General features: G+C 47.8%; 3 protein-coding genes across 7 annotated transcripts; 2 read left to right on the top strand and 1 right to left on the bottom strand.

Annotated features, from left to right (window-relative positions):
• Window positions 1–968: 968 nt before the first annotated feature.
• cdyl (chromodomain protein, Y-like) lies at window positions 969–6,431 on the top strand. 4 transcript variants are annotated; one of them, XM_041055776.1, is made up of 8 exons: window positions 969–1,178; window positions 1,726–1,833; window positions 2,414–3,164; window positions 3,593–3,846; window positions 4,064–4,236; window positions 4,322–4,532; window positions 4,781–4,924; window positions 5,056–6,431. In XM_041055776.1, exons 3-8 carry the CDS (start codon window positions 2,534–2,536, stop codon window positions 5,212–5,214), a joined length of 1,572 nt encoding a protein of 523 aa, XP_040911710.1. In that variant the 5' UTR covers window positions 969–1,178; window positions 1,726–1,833; window positions 2,414–2,533; the 3' UTR covers window positions 5,215–6,431. The 4 variants fall into 4 exon arrangements, with proteins under 4 accessions (XP_040911710.1, XP_040911709.1, XP_040911708.1 ...); XM_041055775.1 differs by lacking the exon at window positions 1,726–1,833; XM_041055774.1 differs by lacking the exon at window positions 1,726–1,833 and having other exon boundaries at window positions 969–1,208.
• Window positions 6,425–10,146, bottom strand: rpp40 (ribonuclease P/MRP 40 subunit). The gene is made up of 8 exons (XM_041055819.1): window positions 9,954–10,146; window positions 9,129–9,273; window positions 8,978–9,046; window positions 8,723–8,818; window positions 8,159–8,281; window positions 7,891–8,071; window positions 7,676–7,810; window positions 6,425–7,300 (listed from the first exon to the last, which is right to left on the bottom strand). Exons 1-8 carry the CDS (start codon window positions 10,068–10,070, stop codon window positions 7,102–7,104), a joined length of 1,065 nt encoding a protein of 354 aa, XP_040911753.1. The 5' UTR covers window positions 10,071–10,146; the 3' UTR covers window positions 6,425–7,101.
• On the top strand, window positions 10,146–15,818 carry riok1 (RIO kinase 1 (yeast)). Of its 2 annotated transcripts, none has more exons than XM_041055778.1 (17): window positions 10,146–10,801; window positions 11,382–11,580; window positions 11,667–11,757; window positions 11,976–12,045; window positions 12,131–12,173; window positions 12,288–12,380; window positions 13,444–13,556; window positions 13,641–13,721; window positions 13,834–13,920; window positions 14,038–14,175; window positions 14,488–14,591; window positions 14,700–14,806; window positions 14,917–14,982; window positions 15,100–15,216; window positions 15,310–15,363; window positions 15,449–15,559; window positions 15,656–15,818. In XM_041055778.1, the coding sequence occupies exons 1-17, from the start codon at window positions 10,749–10,751 to the stop codon at window positions 15,764–15,766; spliced, it is 1,638 nt and encodes a 545-aa protein (XP_040911712.1). In that variant the 5' UTR covers window positions 10,146–10,748; the 3' UTR covers window positions 15,767–15,818. The 2 variants fall into 2 exon arrangements, with proteins under 2 accessions (XP_040911712.1, XP_040911713.1); XM_041055779.1 differs by lacking the exon at window positions 10,146–10,801 and adding an exon at window positions 10,843–11,171.
• Window positions 15,819–16,057: the final 239 nt, after the last annotated feature.

The raw sequence follows: 16,057 nt of genomic DNA, 5'->3' as shown, positions 1-16,057 counted from the left end.
TTGGCTGCACTGCCCTCCAACATTAACAAGTTTTTTATATTCTTATTTTTCTGCCTGTTTTTCTGTGGAGGGTTAGGGTTAGGCTTTTGGTCACAGCATCAGATCAGGTTGTCCACCGCACACTGTCCATTTGGACTCAGCTGTTGTTCGCCCTCGTTGTTAGAAGGTGACTGATCTTGAGACAGAGTGAATTTTCGGAGACTCCATCTCTGCCTTCCCGCTTCTCCCTTTCGCTCAGAACCTAAAATGCTGCTTAACACATGACTACAGGAGAAGAAGAAGCCGAGTCACTAACAGGGATTTTAAGGTTATTTATTTGACAAATTATGTTGTTTACAAAAAGTTCTGCCATGACTTTCATAGCATGTTCAGCCACAGACAGTGGTGCAGTTAAGGCTGATGTGTTGGTGTTTGGCTGTGCTGTTTGAGCTGCACTGAGCAGAATCAACAGGTTTCCTCCAAATGTTGGGAACATTTTAACTGGATTTCCGGGAACTGGTGAAAACTAAGTCATGAGTGAAGCGTTGTTTCCCTCCAGCTGTGAATATGAGCTGAGTGGCTGATGGAGAGAAACAGCAGGTGGAGCCGATTCTTCCGTCGCTGCCATTTAACCACAGCAGAAGGAGATGAGGTGACTCAAAGAGCTGCAGTGCTGTTTTTCTGCGTTACGGGATGTGAATTTTCACCTTAACTGAGAAATGAGAGTTCTTGACAGGTAAGACTTTAGAGAGGGTCAGTTTCAAGGATTAAAAAAACAAAAAACCTTCGATATAATCAATTAAAAATGCCGTAATATTTTACAATAAAATTATCCCTTAAAATATCGTTAACGTACATTATTTGCATAATTACTAATGAGTAAATTAATGGGATAAAATCTCCAGGTCCATAAAGTATTGCTCTTTGTATAAACAGCCTCCGCATCGGTCCAGGGCTTTTATTTTGTAAGTCAGAGAGTCAGACCGGATGTTTCGGGGGAGCTGGTGGTGTGCTAATAGCTAACAGGTAGTTAACAGTGATAAACTAACTAACCGCGTTGGTTAAAAGCAGACAGACAGACCTCAGGTCAGGAGGACTCGAGGCTCACCTTTCTCTCATGGTGGTGCTCACCTGAAGAAGCTTCTGGAAGCTGCTCGTGCACGCGCACAGTCTCCATGGCTACAGAGGAGTTCTACGAGGTGACGCAAGCTAATGCTAACACGCTAATGGTAGCTAACGGCAGAGTTCGGAGTTAAGTTTATGAACTGCAACTGCTAACGCTAACCCTGAACTAAAGAAAAGTTAAATTAACTGGTTAGTTAGCAACTGGTCGACTCGTTAACGTGAGGCAGAGTCTCATGGCCAGATGTGTTTTTTTGGTCCAGATAAAAACTACAGCTTGAGTTAGCTTGTGAAACTAGCCGCAGAGTTAGCTCAGTGTTAGCTGGGTGTTGGAGTCTGCAGGATGCTAAGAGAATAATTCGTTTAAATAATTGTGTCATATATTTTTGTTATGTGCAGCTTGAAAGTACTATATAAATAATAAGTAAGTTTCTGTCGTGCCCACTGGTTATCCGTCAGACTGATCAAAACACGTTAAGCAGGTTTTAAACTTAATTCTCTGCGGTAACAAGGGAAAATGCAGGTTACAGCTCACTTTTAAAATCTCATCAATAAGTTAACTTTCATGTTGTTAAATATACAAAGTGAAGGTTAAGGTTAAAGTGAGGATGTTTTATTTCTCAGTGAACTTCATCCAAAGCGCAGTCGAGAGAAAAAATGTAAACCAGATCAGGATTTGCTGTGACCCCAACAGCACCAGTACACCTGCACAGTCTTCCAGGTACTTGTCAGGTAGGTTGTTCTGGCGTCTTGGAGAACTTGCCTCAGTTCCTCTGTGAATTTAGTGTCAGTGTTCGACTCCATGATGCTGAGATCTGGTCTCTCTCGGGGACTACTTGTCCTTCTGGTCTCTGAAGACGGTTCTTAATAACTCTGGCTGTGTGTTTGGGCTGGTTGTCCTGCTGCAGGATGAATCTAGGGCCGTCAGATGCCTCCTGATGGGACTGATGATGGAGGAGAATCTGATCTATCCATTATTGATTGATTGTTTTATTTACACAACATCAATAAGTCAGGAGAAACGCCTGTTTGAACTTCCTAAAGTCCAGTGTGACATCTTCAAATGTCTTTTGTCCAAAACCTAAAGAAATCCACTTGGAGAGAAAAACTAAAAACCTGACAGACTGGGTAAACTGGAACCAGGGTTGGGCAGATTTATACATATATGACACCTGTGTATGACAAAGGTAAATATTCCAATAGAAAGACAACGTTGCAGGTATGCACGGGATTCCTCAGGTAACTCACCCTCCTGATGATGGCGGTGCTAATTATTCCTGCTTCATTAACAGTGCTGCTGCTCCTCCTGCAGGTGGAGAGGATCGTGGATAAGAGGAAGAACAAGAAGGGGAAGGTGGAGTACCTGGTCAGGTGGAGAGGTTACGGTTCAGAGGAGGACACCTGGGAGCCTGAGAGTCACCTGTCCACCTGTATGATCTATGTCCACGAGTTTAACCGTCAGCACGCTGAGCGGCAGAGAGACAACACCTTACTGCGCTCCACCCGCAGCTCGCCCAGCCTCCACTGCAGCCCCACCCACAGACCGCCCTGCAGGCCGCCACCCACTGGTGCCGCTCGCAGTGACATCAGTAGTGACATCAGTGCAGGTTTAACTGGAGACTGTAACCAGGTGAAGCCTCCCGTCAGTCTGGCTCACCCATCCACCGTCGGACTGACCCGCCCGGCCTCCGTCGGCTCTCAGCAGCCCCCGCCTGCCGACAGGTTCGGCAGCAGTCTGATGTCAGCGGCTCTGGCTGGCTCCGCCCGCCGCAGCGTGGATCTGTCCAAGACTGGGATCAAGATCCTTGTTCCTAAGAGTCCAATGAACAGCCGTCTGGACTCAGAGGAGTCTCCCAGCGAGGCGGCTCACAGTCTGGAGGCTGGAGCTCAGGAGGCTCACCTGGTCCCACCTGAGGTCGCCCTGCTGGAGAAACCTTCAGGAGTCCAGCTGGGGCCCGGAGAGGAAAGGGCCCGCATGGGGACCAGACCCCGCAGCCAGAACCCCATGCCCCCACCCCGAGTCCCCATCACACCTGCTGCCATGCGCTCCCTCAGTGGCACAGGTGAGGTCAAAGGTCATGTGGTTTGCAGTTTTCTCTGTGGTTTACTTATGGTTTAGTTTATTTCCTTCACATGATTCAGTCTGCAGCTCCTTTCTATACAAACACTGATGTAACAAATAATAACACAACAGCATTACGTGGCAGACTCCATCTTTACAAACACACAGTTTGCTGCACTGAAGCAGGCAGGTTTCCATGGTGGTGAGTTACGTCAGCGTCGGACGTTTTAATGAAAATATCTGTGCAAAGCAAGTTAACATGATTCGTGCACAACGTTTACACCTGCCATCCAGAGGAAGATCAGCAGAGACGCGGAGGATAAAAGCCTCAGCGTCTGGCTCGGAGTCACAGCTCGAACAGATCTCACTCCCGTACGGAGAATCAGAGGTTTGGTCCAACAGTCGTGTTACATGAACACTTTCCTGCAGGTAACTCTGCGCTGATGGAGGCCGTCGCTGCCAACGGGATGTCCGGTGTGCAGAGTGCTGTTGCTGGGGCAACCAGCGCGACGGGGAAACGTCGTCTGGAGGAACGTTCCGCTTTCGACAAACGCCTGAGGTTCAGTGTTCGACAGACGGAGAGCGCTTACCGTTACCGTGACATCGTGGTGAAGAAACAAGATGGCTTCACCCACATCCTGCTGTCCACCAAGAGCTCCGAGAACAACACGCTCAACCCAGAGGTGAGCGTTAGGCCACACCCCCAAAATACAACAAAGCACCACGCCGCGTCATTCCTTATCCTCACTGCTTCATTCTTCACCATGTCACCCTTCATTCCCTCAGCACTCCACCCTCACTGCTTCACCCTCCCTCAGACAAACAGCTCCAAAGTGTTGATGCTGGGCTGTTGTCATGGTTACTGACCTCAGCAGTCATGTTGTCTCTCCTTCTCTTCAGGTTATGAAGGAGATCCAGAGCGCCATGGCAACAGCAGCATCGGACGACAGTAAGCTGGTGTTACTTGGCGCCGTTGGCAGTGTCTTCTGCTGCGGCCTCGACTTCCTGTATTTCATCAGACGCCTGACGGACGACAGGAAGAAGGAGAGCATCAAGATGGCTGAAACCATTAGGTGAAGCCCACTGGAGTTGCCGTGGTAACCCTGTGTGGTGTCAGTTAGAAGTGGTGATCTCTGACCTGTGTTTCCTCTACATCAGAACCTTCATCAACACCTTCATCCAGTTCAGGAAGCCGATTGTGGCGGCGGTGAACGGGCCGGCGCTGGGCCTCGGCGCTGCCATCCTGCCGCTCTGCGACGTGGTGTGGGCCAATGAAAAGGCCTGGTTCCAGACACCGTACACATCCTACGGCCAGACGCCCGACGCCTGCTCGTCCTTCACCTTTCCCCGCATCATGGGCCTCGCCTCGGTCAGTCCACCACTTCATTTACCATCGTTTATGTCACGACTTCATCTACCTTCACCCACGTAAAATCACAGTCATGTGAGCATTAACATTCTTGGGTTAGTCAGCTTCACACGTGACGTCGTCATCCATGTGTTCTGTTTTATTTGGGTGGAGTCAGAACCTGCCAGGTTCACTCAACAATATTTACACATCAGACATTCGTACGTACAGTAACAGTGACGTGAGGTAAACGTCCCGTTCTGTTCCAGGCCAACGAGCTGTTGCTGAGCGGCAGGAAGTTGACGGCTCAGGAGGCGTGTTGTAAAGGGTTGGTGTCTCAGGTTCTGTGGCCGGGAACCTTCACACAGGAAGTGATGCTGCGAATCAAAGAGCTGGTGGCAGTCGACTCACTGGTCAGTGTCACACACACACTGTGACGCCTGTTTCATCCATCAGTCCCTGCTCCTCTGATCTTCTTCTTCTTCTTCTTCCTCCTCTTCTTCTTCTTTTCGTGTCGGCATCGGTTCCACTTCCTGTCCTGCAGGTTCTGCGGGAGTCCAAAGCCCTGATGAGGAACACCAGCCGCAGTGCTCTGGAGCAGGCAAACGAGCGCGAGTGTGAAGCCCTGAAGAGAGTCTGGGGCTCATCACAGGGAACAGACTCCATCCTGCAGTACCTGCAGAGGAGAACTGAGCTCTGCTAGAACCTGGACCCAGGATCTGGACCAGGACCTAGACTGGTCCGATGACTCAGCACTTGTCAGCTGGCAGCAGTGACTCAGCAGATTCTGAATTCAACAGGAGACACTGAATGTTTCCTTTTTTGTTGTTAAATTTTAATTTATAACGTCAGCAGAATGTTCGTCCTGTTCTCAGGTTTCAGGCGTTTCACATGGAGACAGGTGTCACCCGAGTCCAGAGGATGGGTCCACACAGCAGAGACAGGAAGCAGAGGGAGCCCAGCTCATTTTCTGCATCCAAAACACAGGTGCAGAACTTCCTTTGGAAATATGCTGTTTTAAGTCATTGTCAGGGGATTATTCACCATATCTGACGTACGGTGAACGTTCGGTGTGATTGTTTAAACCCTGGGCAGGTCAGGTTTTCTTCTCTGTCACGGAAACACCTGTAACTCTGCGGTCATCAGCTCCATGTTTCTGCCTTTAGATTTAATGCAGAGCTGCTGATGACACGCAGACATGCAGCTTTATGATTCTGTGACTGGAAAAGAACCTGAACAGATCAGCTCCACGTTTAAACAGCTCAGCAAGCACAGTGTTTGATGTGTTTCTATGGTAACTGGTCAGGGACAGCGGCCCAGAATAGCAGATTTCTAATGGAAGTTCTGCATTAGAAATTTTTAGGGGCAAAGAAAATAAAATCTGTAACTCGGACAGCTAGGCTAACAGTTTCCCTCTGCTTCCAGTGTTTGTGCTAAGCTAGGCTAATCAGAAGTGCTGACAGTACTTCCCAAAAATCAAACATTAACACTCATGCAGCAGTGTGCCAGTGATGAATTATGGGTAAATACCTTAGAGGTGATGCTGCTGTGTGTGGGTGTGGCCTGTCAGTCATGTGATCATGTGTGTAGGTAATTCCTTACAGGTTAAACTGATTGTGTCACATCAGGAAACTCTCCAGTTCACGTTTGTCTTAGTTTACGTGAAGAACTTTAAAGGAGCAGTTCAACATGCATGTAAATCCAACAGTTAGCAGCTGGTTAGCTTAGCATAAAGACTGGAAACGGGGCAGTAGCTAGCCCGGCTCCGTCCACCCCACAGCTCCTCTGAGGATCAGTGATCATCCACCTGAACATCGAGCTCTCAGCACATTTACCTGAATGTTGAACTGCTCCTTTAATCTGTGTGTGAAACAGGTGGAGTTTGTGGTGCAGACAAACACAGTGACTCCAGCTTCCAGCGTCAGTGCGACTGTTAGGACTCTGCTGTGACTCTGTCGTATCTCAGCCACAGGAGCTTTATTCAGAACTTTTCTAAATCATTTGACTTTTTGTACAAAAACATTAATATAAAACAAAATTCTACAAACACGCCAAACAAAAACAGAGAAATAAAAACCTGTTGACAGTCTGAGAGTGGGAGCGTCTGACAACAGTGAGTTTGTTCATGTTTACATGTTTTATTTTGTAGGGACTGAACAGTCACATGATGCTAAGACAGTGAAACTGTGGACGCTCTGTAAAAACCTCTGAAGTAAACCAGAAGCTCCGGATTCTTTAAGGCCACTTTGTTCTTGTTGGATCCGCTGAGTCAGAAACGAACCATAAAAACTCACCGTGGAATTATTTACGCGATTTCTCTGATAAACTCCAACAACTATCAGCTGATGAGTCAGAATGTTTATTATTTTATGGTGTAAATTATGAAGTAAACAGGTCAATGAGGATGATGTGGAATGAATTATCATGTGCAGGATCAGCATTAAATCTATAATCATCTGAATCAAAGTTCAGGTAAAAAAACACGTTTGAGAATCTGAACAAAATTTCTTCCAAACTGACCTGAAACAAGTTTCTACAACAAAACCTGATCCAAGTACGAAGAAACAATCCACACCTGCTGATGACATCATCATGGAGGGCAGGTGCTGTGTGCACCTGTAGCCAGGTGTAGGCGGTAGGTGTGGTTGTGAAACATCAGAAGGGTGTAGAAGTTCTCTCCTCCTTTCAGGACTCCATGCTCGCTGCCCCCCCACGATACTGGACTGTCAACAAAACCATGAACGGTCAGAGACACCCAGGACTCCGGCCGAGGCTGCTCCAGGTAACACCTGCAGGACAGGTGAGTGAATGACACGTACAGTCACTTCATGTCATTATTTACTGATCCTGTTTCTTTCAGGAAAAATCCAGTTTTGTCCCTGAGAACAAATAATGTGAAAATCTGAAACGATGTGATGTCATTTCACTGACATGATGTCATTTAACTGAGACGACGTGATGTCATTTCACTGACGTGATGTCATTTCACTGACGTGATGTCATTTAACTGAGACGATGTGATGTCATTACACTGAGACGACGTGATGTCATTTCACTGACGTGATGTCATTACACTGACGGAGAAAAAGTCCTCTGCAAATTTTTATCTTCTGTCTGAAGACAGGTGACACTAAGGTATTGTTAGAGGTGTCGGGTGTCCTCACCTGATCTCATGGATGAGTCGGTGAATGTCCTCAGGAAGCAGCAGTCCACAAATGGAGACGCTCAGAGCTTGACTCAACGTTGTCTTTGGTTCAGGACAGACAAACGAGGACAGGAAGCTGCTGGACGAGTTCTCACTGAAACCGTGGAAAAGACTTTACAGTTTTCTGCCTGACAGGTGTGTTTACAGAGCAGGTAAAAAGAGAGCAGTCATTACCAGCTGATGTCCGCGTCCACAGCTCCGAGCCACTCCAGGAGGCTGTGAGGGTCACATGACTGCAGGTCAGAGGTCAGCAGGGCGGGACAGGACAGGTTTGCCAGTGCATGACGGCTAATCTCAGGTCTGTGCTCTGACCAATCATAGCGAGACAGGAGGGGCTGTAGAGAGGCTCCGCCCCCTGCAGGACAAACAGCAGGGGGTTATAGGTGATGTACAGCACATAGCAGCAGCAGAGGATCATGTAACACAAAGAGGCGTGTCTCACCTGGATGATGCGACAGCAGGAAGTCAGTCTTCAGGGGAAGTCTTGTCGTCAGACCTGAAAGGAGTCTCAGGTAGCCCCGCCCACCAGAAGCCATGCTGCTGTCAGTCAGATCCACAGACACTACTGCAGTGGGAACACACAGGAATACACACACAGTGACAGATACTGTGTGTGTGTGTGTGTGTGTCCACCAGTTTAATTTGTACATTTGCACATTTGTTCTGACCCTGCCTCCTGACAGGATGCTACATCGACCAATCAGCTCACAGACACACAGGTAAGCATGAGGTGTTGCTGAGCTGTGGACGGCTGCAGGGGGCAGCACTTTAATCCAAACATACTAAAACCTGCAGAGACCTGACGTTCCTGAGCTTTCATCCTCGTTACAGTTTTCTTCATCTGACAGGTCAGTGTGGAACAGGCTGGAACACCTCGACAGGTAAAGCTGGCATTTATCTTTTACATTTATATTATTCTATCAGACAACAGACAAAAATTCTGACTGAGACAGAGAGACAGACAGTGAGACAGTGAGACAGACAGACAGTGAGACTGTGTTCAGACCATATCTGCTCTTTGATCTGTGGTTGAATCTGGACGGTTTCCCTTCAACTCCCAACAGCTGGAAGGAGTCTTTGTCCAGAGAGAGACACAGACGACCTGCAGAGACGGGGACATACAGAGGGGGGATTACGTGGTTGGCCATAAAGATCATGCATGTTCACATCAGACAGTAAATATAATAGCTACAGTCTACAGGAAACAGGAAGTGATGTCAGACATTATTTCATCATCGCCATAGAGAAAGACAGTTCGTACCGTCTGGCATCAGAGCAATGCAGTTGTCTTCATCTACCCTGGTCCCGTACGAAAGACCATACACGTTACCTGGAACACAGAGAGTCAGTGTACAGGTGTGTCTCTCAGGTGACACAGGTTCAGGTGTGTACAGGTGAGGCAGATGTGTTACCCTGGTACACGCTGGTCTCCAGGAAGTGTTTATCCAGCAGTTCGTATATGGGCAGCTTCCTGATCAGGTAGAAACTGCTGAAACTGCTGAACACAGAGTCCAGGTGAGAGGGGGTGGAGCTACACTCAGGCAGCAGCACAGAAACCTGTACAGGTAAACCAAGACAGATGAGCTGGGGTTGAATCTCTGAGCCTGAGCCTTTGACATGTTGTCTAACACACGTCTCACACACTCTTCCTGCAAACGTCTTCTTTAAATATCTGATCAACAACAGATGGAAACAGGTTTCTGCTAAAGCTGGTGTTAGTTTATTCATGAGCTCGGCTCCTGTTAGAGAACCAGAGGTGGAAGAAGAGCTCAGATCGATTACTGATCCATTTATTGGTTGATTACATTTTGATTTAATAATCTGAACCTGTAAAGTAACTAAAGCTTTAAAATCAAAGCAATAAAAAAGAACAATATTTAGATGAATAAATATTGTTCTATTGGATCGACTAATTCAAGAAGCGGAAATAATTAAAGTCCACTACATTACAGAACTGAAGTGTATAAACTGCTTCCGGTCACGTCACCGTCCAATTTGTTTAAAGGACCAGAGAGATAACCAGACTTTTATTTTGAAATTCCGTGCCAAGAATGTGCAAACTCGGTTTGTTTTGTTTCCGTCAGCTCATCGGTTAAACCAGCTAACTGCAAAGCTAACTAACAGCTCTACTTCACTCTCTTAACTGACGCAACTTCGGGGCTGTTCAACAGTTTGATCTCAGGCCAAAGCTAACGGAGCCGTCCGTGCTAACGCTGCTAACATGCTAACGGTTCCACCTTGTAGTTGAAGTGCTGCTGCTCCACTTGGGAACTGATCCGGTTCTTCTCATCCAGGAAACTGGACCGATCACAGACCAGCAGAGACCGTGGACTCTGGTCCATATCCGCAGACATCTTTACTAAATCGTACTTAAACTGTGAAACACAGTCATCTGCTCCCGGGGCTAACTGCTAACACGCTACAGGACACTGCCTGTGGAGGGTTTTCAAATTAAAAGATTCTTTTGTGGCAGACAGCTTTTCGTGGCATTACCGCCACCCTCTGGGTCGGAGCGTGATATAACTCTGAAACCTAAAAATCACTCCATGTATCTCTCCATGTGTACTGTGTATACGTCATTTTAAACCTCGTATGGAAATATGAAGATGTTTTTATTTTATTTTTTCTGGTATTGGAGTATATGTATATTCTAAGGGGACGTTGCAGTATTTTTATTGTTATTTAATTTTTATTTTTGTTTTCACATTATTTTATTTATTTTAGAGACGTTATCTCTGTGTACTACGCTGCAGTTTCTTCCTTTTCAGCGGAGAGTTTGTCTGTAACCAAAGAGTTTCCCTGTGGGGTTTAATGAAGTTTTCTGATTCGGATTGTCCGGCAGGGGGCAGCACTGAGCACTGCGGTTCACTGACTGACCCTCTTCTCTCGCCGTAGTCACATGTTTAAACCCGGTAGGGAAAAGAAGAGCACGCTGTTGACTGAGATCGTACGGAGTTACTCAGCGCAGTTCGGTTAGTCCCGTTCGGTTTGGACCCGGTTCAGATTCTGGTTTGGGCTTAACCTGTCACGTCATGTCGGTGGTCGGGCGTGTACCTGGACAGTTTGATGACGCAGAGGAGGACAGGTGAGACGAGCTCAGTCTGACGCTGGTGTTTATCATGTTGTTGTGATCCACAGAGGAAATCAGCTTCATCGGTGACGAGTTAGCGTGACGTAATGAAGGTGTTGAACGGTTGTTTACATGTTTGTTTACCTGTTTGCAGTGAGCAGACTGACACAGACACGCGCTGCAGAGCAGAACAGTCCACACAGACATTTAGAGTTTGATCGATATTCGGATTGATCAGGTCTGACACGCGTCTGATTCCTGGGCTTTAAACATCAGCTGCTGTTTTATTGGTTGATTGGATTTATTGGAGAACTGATCAGATCCTTATCGATGAGACTGAGATCCTCTGATCAGTGGGTCTGATCAATAACCCGGAGCTGCTCAGGTGAGTGTGACGTAGAGAAGCAGCGAGTCTCAGATGTGATGCTGATGGCGCCCGGGTCTAATCCATGATGTGACACAGACACCTGTCCTGCAGGTGTAGATCTTAGACCAATCAGAGGGCTGCTGCTGCTGCAGGTGCACTGCTGCTCACCTGGCCTGAGTTTACCTTCAGCCACGTTTCACACTCTGTTTCTTTTCCCCTGGTTTGCAGCGACCAATCAGAGGTGTCGGCTGTACTGAGTCAGATGGGTGATGTCACCCTGCAGCCCTCACACCAGGAGGAAGCAGAGGGAGATGAGGACGAGGATGAGGAGGATGATGATGAAGAGGATGATGATGAAGACTGGGTGTGGTGTTCAGCAGGAGGAAGTCTGACGAAGAGATACAACAGGACGACTCTCAACTGTCAGGTCTGAGCAGTCTGATCAATCTGATTGATTAGTAAAGGATCAGTTTGTCTCCTGTCAGCTGTTTGATTTTCTTTGTTTGTTTTCAGTCCAACAGACAGAACCCGTCCAGTAAGACGCTGCTGCTGTCGACGCCATCCGATAAAGCTCTGAGGAAATACGAACATAAGATCAGCCTGGGTAACTACAGTCCCAGACCCAGACCCGGTTCTGACCTGAGCCTTAAAACAGAGTCTGGACCGTCAAAGACTCGTCTGCTGGACTGAGGACAGAGTCCAGCAAACACAAGCTCCACAAGAGAACATTTCTACTGAAAATCAATGAATGCTGGTCCTCATCTGATCAGGTTCTGATCAGGTTCTGATTCTGAACAGGTTTTCTGATTGTTTTTGTTTCAGATAAACTGAATTACGCTGATTCAGTGATCAATAAAGTGACGATGATGCAGAAACAGAAAGACACCGACACGTACGTCTGATTTTATCTGAACCTTGTTTTCATCACAGGTCATGTGACTGATGTGACTAACGTTATGATTGGCTGCTCTCTGCAGGTACAGATTGAAGGACAAATCGGATCGAGCCACAGTGGAACAGGTGAGTTCTCATTTAGAAAGGGCCTGACAGGAAGTGAGCAGCAGGACAGGAAGGACCTGAAGGATCAATAACCCAATAATCAATGCTTATTGACAGATTGTTGTTTCTCTGCAGGTTCTGGATCCTCGGACTCGAATGATTCTGTTTAAGATGCTGAGTCGAGGAGTGATCTGTGAAATCAACGGCTGCATCAGCACAGGGAAGGAGGTCAGACATCAGCCCTCATACTGATCAATACCTTACACTGTCAGGTGGGATCACAGCCGCGCTGTGGTTGGACGACGATGTTTGTGCGTGTTGAATCCTCACCTGTGTTCACCTGTAAACCTCTGCATGACATCACTGCAGTGGACATGTTGATTTTATTTAACAGATCTGTAAATAACATTATTGTCATTACCGATTCACCTGCTGATCAAATCCTCAGGCAATCGATTTATTATTTCATCTATAAATTTCCGAAAAGGTGACACTGACCTGGTCTGGACTTGGTCTGGTCAGTGTGTGAATCTGAGGACGGGTTGAAAACTGTTGTGGAGCTGCTGTGAACAGCTGTGTGGGAAGTAGCTAAAGCTCCAAGAGCCGTGAAATATCCTGGATCACATAATGTGCTAATTATCACACTGATGACATCACAGCGTCTCAGACCTGGTCTCAGCCCTGGTCTCAGTCCTGGTCTCAGCCCTGGTCTCAGCCCTGGTCTCAGCCCTGGTCTCAGTCCTGGTCTCAGCCCTGGTCTCAGACCTGGTCTCAGACCTGGTCTCAGCCCTGGTCTCAGTCCTGGTCTCAGCCCTGGTCTCAGTCCTGGTCTCAGACCTGGTCTCAGACCTGGTCTCAGTCCTGGTCTCAGCCCTGGTCTCAGCCCTGGTCTCAGCCCTGGTCTCAGCCCTGGTCTCAGTCCTGGTCTCAGACCTGGTCTCAGACCTGGTCTCAGCCCTGGTCTCAGTCCTGGTCTCAGACCTGGTCTCAGACCTGGTCTCAGACCTGGTCTCAGCCCTGGTCTCAGTCCTGGTCTCAGACCTGGTCTCAGTCCTGGTCTCAGACCTGGTCTCAGACCTGGTCTCAGCCCTGGTCTCAGCCCTGGTCTCATCCAGCCACTGAACTCAGCTGTTTCTGCGTCAGACGAATGAACACGTGTGAACCAGAGACTAAAGTCACAGAGTCGGAGTAAAGAGTCACTGGACAGTTCTCAGGGTTCTGTCCAGTACGAGTCGCTCCCCTCAGGTGACGTGGACAGAACCGGTATCTGAACCTTGCAGATGTTTTTCAGGCGAATGTTTATCACGCCAGCACGTCGACAGGAGACAGCAGAGCCATCAAGATCTACAAGACGTCCATCCTGCTGTTCAAAGACAGAGACAAATACGTCAGCGGAGAGTTCAGGTGAGACTTGTCCCAGGAGGGACAATCAGACAGTGTAGATCTGTATCACAGTCAGCATCAATTCTTCGTTCTGTTGTTCTGCAGGTTCCGTCACGGTTACTGCAAAGGAAACCCCAGGAAGATGGTGAGAACCTGGGCAGAGAAGGAGATGAGGAATCTCATCAGGTAAGAACCCAGCAGAACTCAGTGGAACCACTTTTTACAGACAGGTAGAACCCAGCAGAATCTCATCTGACTGCTCGTAGAACCCAGTAGAACCTGAGTGTGTGTGTTTCAGGCTGCAGACGGCAGGAATCCCAAGTCCAGAACCTTTGCTGCTCAGAAGTCACGTTCTGCTGATGAGCTTCATCGGAAAAGACAACATGTAAGAACCAATCAGAGTGACCGATCAGAGTGATTGATCAGAGTGATTGATCAGAGTGATTGATCAGGAATGTGTACAGACTAATAATGGCTGTCATGTCCCGTGTTGATCGATCAGGCCGGCTCCTCTGCTGAGGAACGCGTTGCTGTCGGAGTCGAAGGCTCGTGAGCTCTACCTGCAGATCATACAGAACATGAGGAGAATGTTTCAGGACGCTCGACTCGTCCACGCTGACCTCAGCGAGTTCAACATGCTGTAAAAAGCTTCGCCCACCACACGATGAACCCCTTCACAATAAAACTCTAAGATTAGGATCTTTATGGTTTCAGAAGAATTTTATTCTATTTCTCAAAACCCTGTGGTCAGAGTCAGATGAGTCACATGACCAGTGTCATCCCTGTGAGTCCAGAGCAGACAGGTTCAGCCTCAGACTCGGCTGACTCATCTGACGGAGCAGGTGTTGCTCCTCAAAGAAAACTGACACCACACATCTGAATAACATTAAAGACCAACAGACAGTGTCTGCTGTTTGTCACAGTTCAGGTGTTCTTCCTCACCTGTCTGCAGGTATCACAACGGAGACGCTTACATCATCGATGTGTCGCAGTCGGTGGAGCACGATCATCCTCACGCTCTGGAGTTCCTCAGGAAGGACTGCAGCAACGTGAACGGTGAGACGCCGCAGAGCCCCTGCTCGTTCACGCCGTTCGCTCCGAGTCTGAACACTGAATCTTCTGCTGTATGACTGTCAGCTGATATCTGTGTTTTTTATTTCCCAGAGTTCTTTGTGAAGCACAGCGTGGCAGTGATGACGGTCAGAGAGCTGTTCGACTTCATCACCGACCCGTCGATCACCTGCCACAACATTGATCAATACCTGGAGAAGGTCTGAACACTTCTTACAGAGAGACAGACAGTAAAGAGACAAACGTTGTTTGTTTGTTTGCTTTCTTTATTTGTTTGTCTGTTTATGTTTGCTTGTGATTGGTTGTCTAGGCGATGGTGATTGCAGCTGAGCGGACGTCGGAGCAGCGATCGGATCAGGATCGTGTGGACGAGGAGGTGACGGAAAAAACATAACAAACCAAATATGTTGGTTACAGTGATAACCACCTTTCTGTGCGTGAGTCTGTGTAACCTTTGACTCCTCTGTATGCCCCGCCCCCTGCTGCCCCTCAGGTGTTTAAGAAGGCCTACATCCCCCGCACTCTGACAGAGGTGAGTCACTACGAGCGAGACGTCGACCTGATGAGGACGAAGGAGGAAGAGTCAGCCATCACCGGACACAACGACAACGTAAGAAACAGTAGAGATGATCGAAGGAACCCAACAGACCCTTAACTAACGGAGCTGGTGATGATGATGATGATGTTTTTCTGTTTTGTTCAGGTTTTGTATCAGACGCTGACCGGACTGAAGAAGGATCTCTCTGGAGTTCAGACGGTGCGTCATCTCACACTCATCGTTAGCTTAGCATATCTTAGCTTAGCATAGCTTGGCCTGACAGTGGCCCTCTGTGTCTCCTCAGGTTCCTGCTCTCCTGGAGGATGAGCACTCCTCCTCATCAGAGGAGGAGGAGGAGGATGAAGAGGAGGCAGACCAGCAGATGCAGAGCGAGGACACCCCGATGGACAGAAAGGTGTTCAGCTCTCGTGTCTTTAAAGTTCTGGAGCTCTGTCGGGACATTTTTGTCTCTGAAATGAAAAATAACAGTGAAAATAAATGTTTGTTTCAGGAGAAGAAAAAGATGGTGAAAGAAGCTCAGAGAGAAAAGAGAAAAAGTAAAGTACCAAAACACGTGAAGAAGAGGAAGGAGAAGGTGGCCAAGATGAAGAAGGGCAGATGACTTCCCGTTTGTCAGTGTGGACTTCCTGTGTCTTGGGACTACATCAATAAAAGTTAGAATCTGACGTGTTTATCTTTTTTCTTTTGTAAATGATAAACGATCACACACACACTTCGATGTGTGACATGAAAGCAGGGCCGCCGTGGTGGGCGGTGATGGACGCTGAGTCCACAGGAAGTCCCTGACTGTCTCTGAGACAAACGGAGCGCGAGCTGATCCGTCAGCAGGAATACAGTAATACCACCTGGAGACGCTGGGGGCGTCTGTGTTCACTTTAATAATAACGCGAGC

Source organism: Toxotes jaculatrix, chromosome 14, assembly GCF_017976425.1.
Source record: "Toxotes jaculatrix isolate fToxJac2 chromosome 14, fToxJac2.pri, whole genome shotgun sequence".
In the NCBI taxonomy this organism is placed as follows: domain Eukaryota; kingdom Metazoa; phylum Chordata; class Actinopteri; family Toxotidae; genus Toxotes; species Toxotes jaculatrix.
Note: the sequence above shows the minus strand (reverse complement) of the source record. Positions and strands in the feature narration are given on the sequence as shown.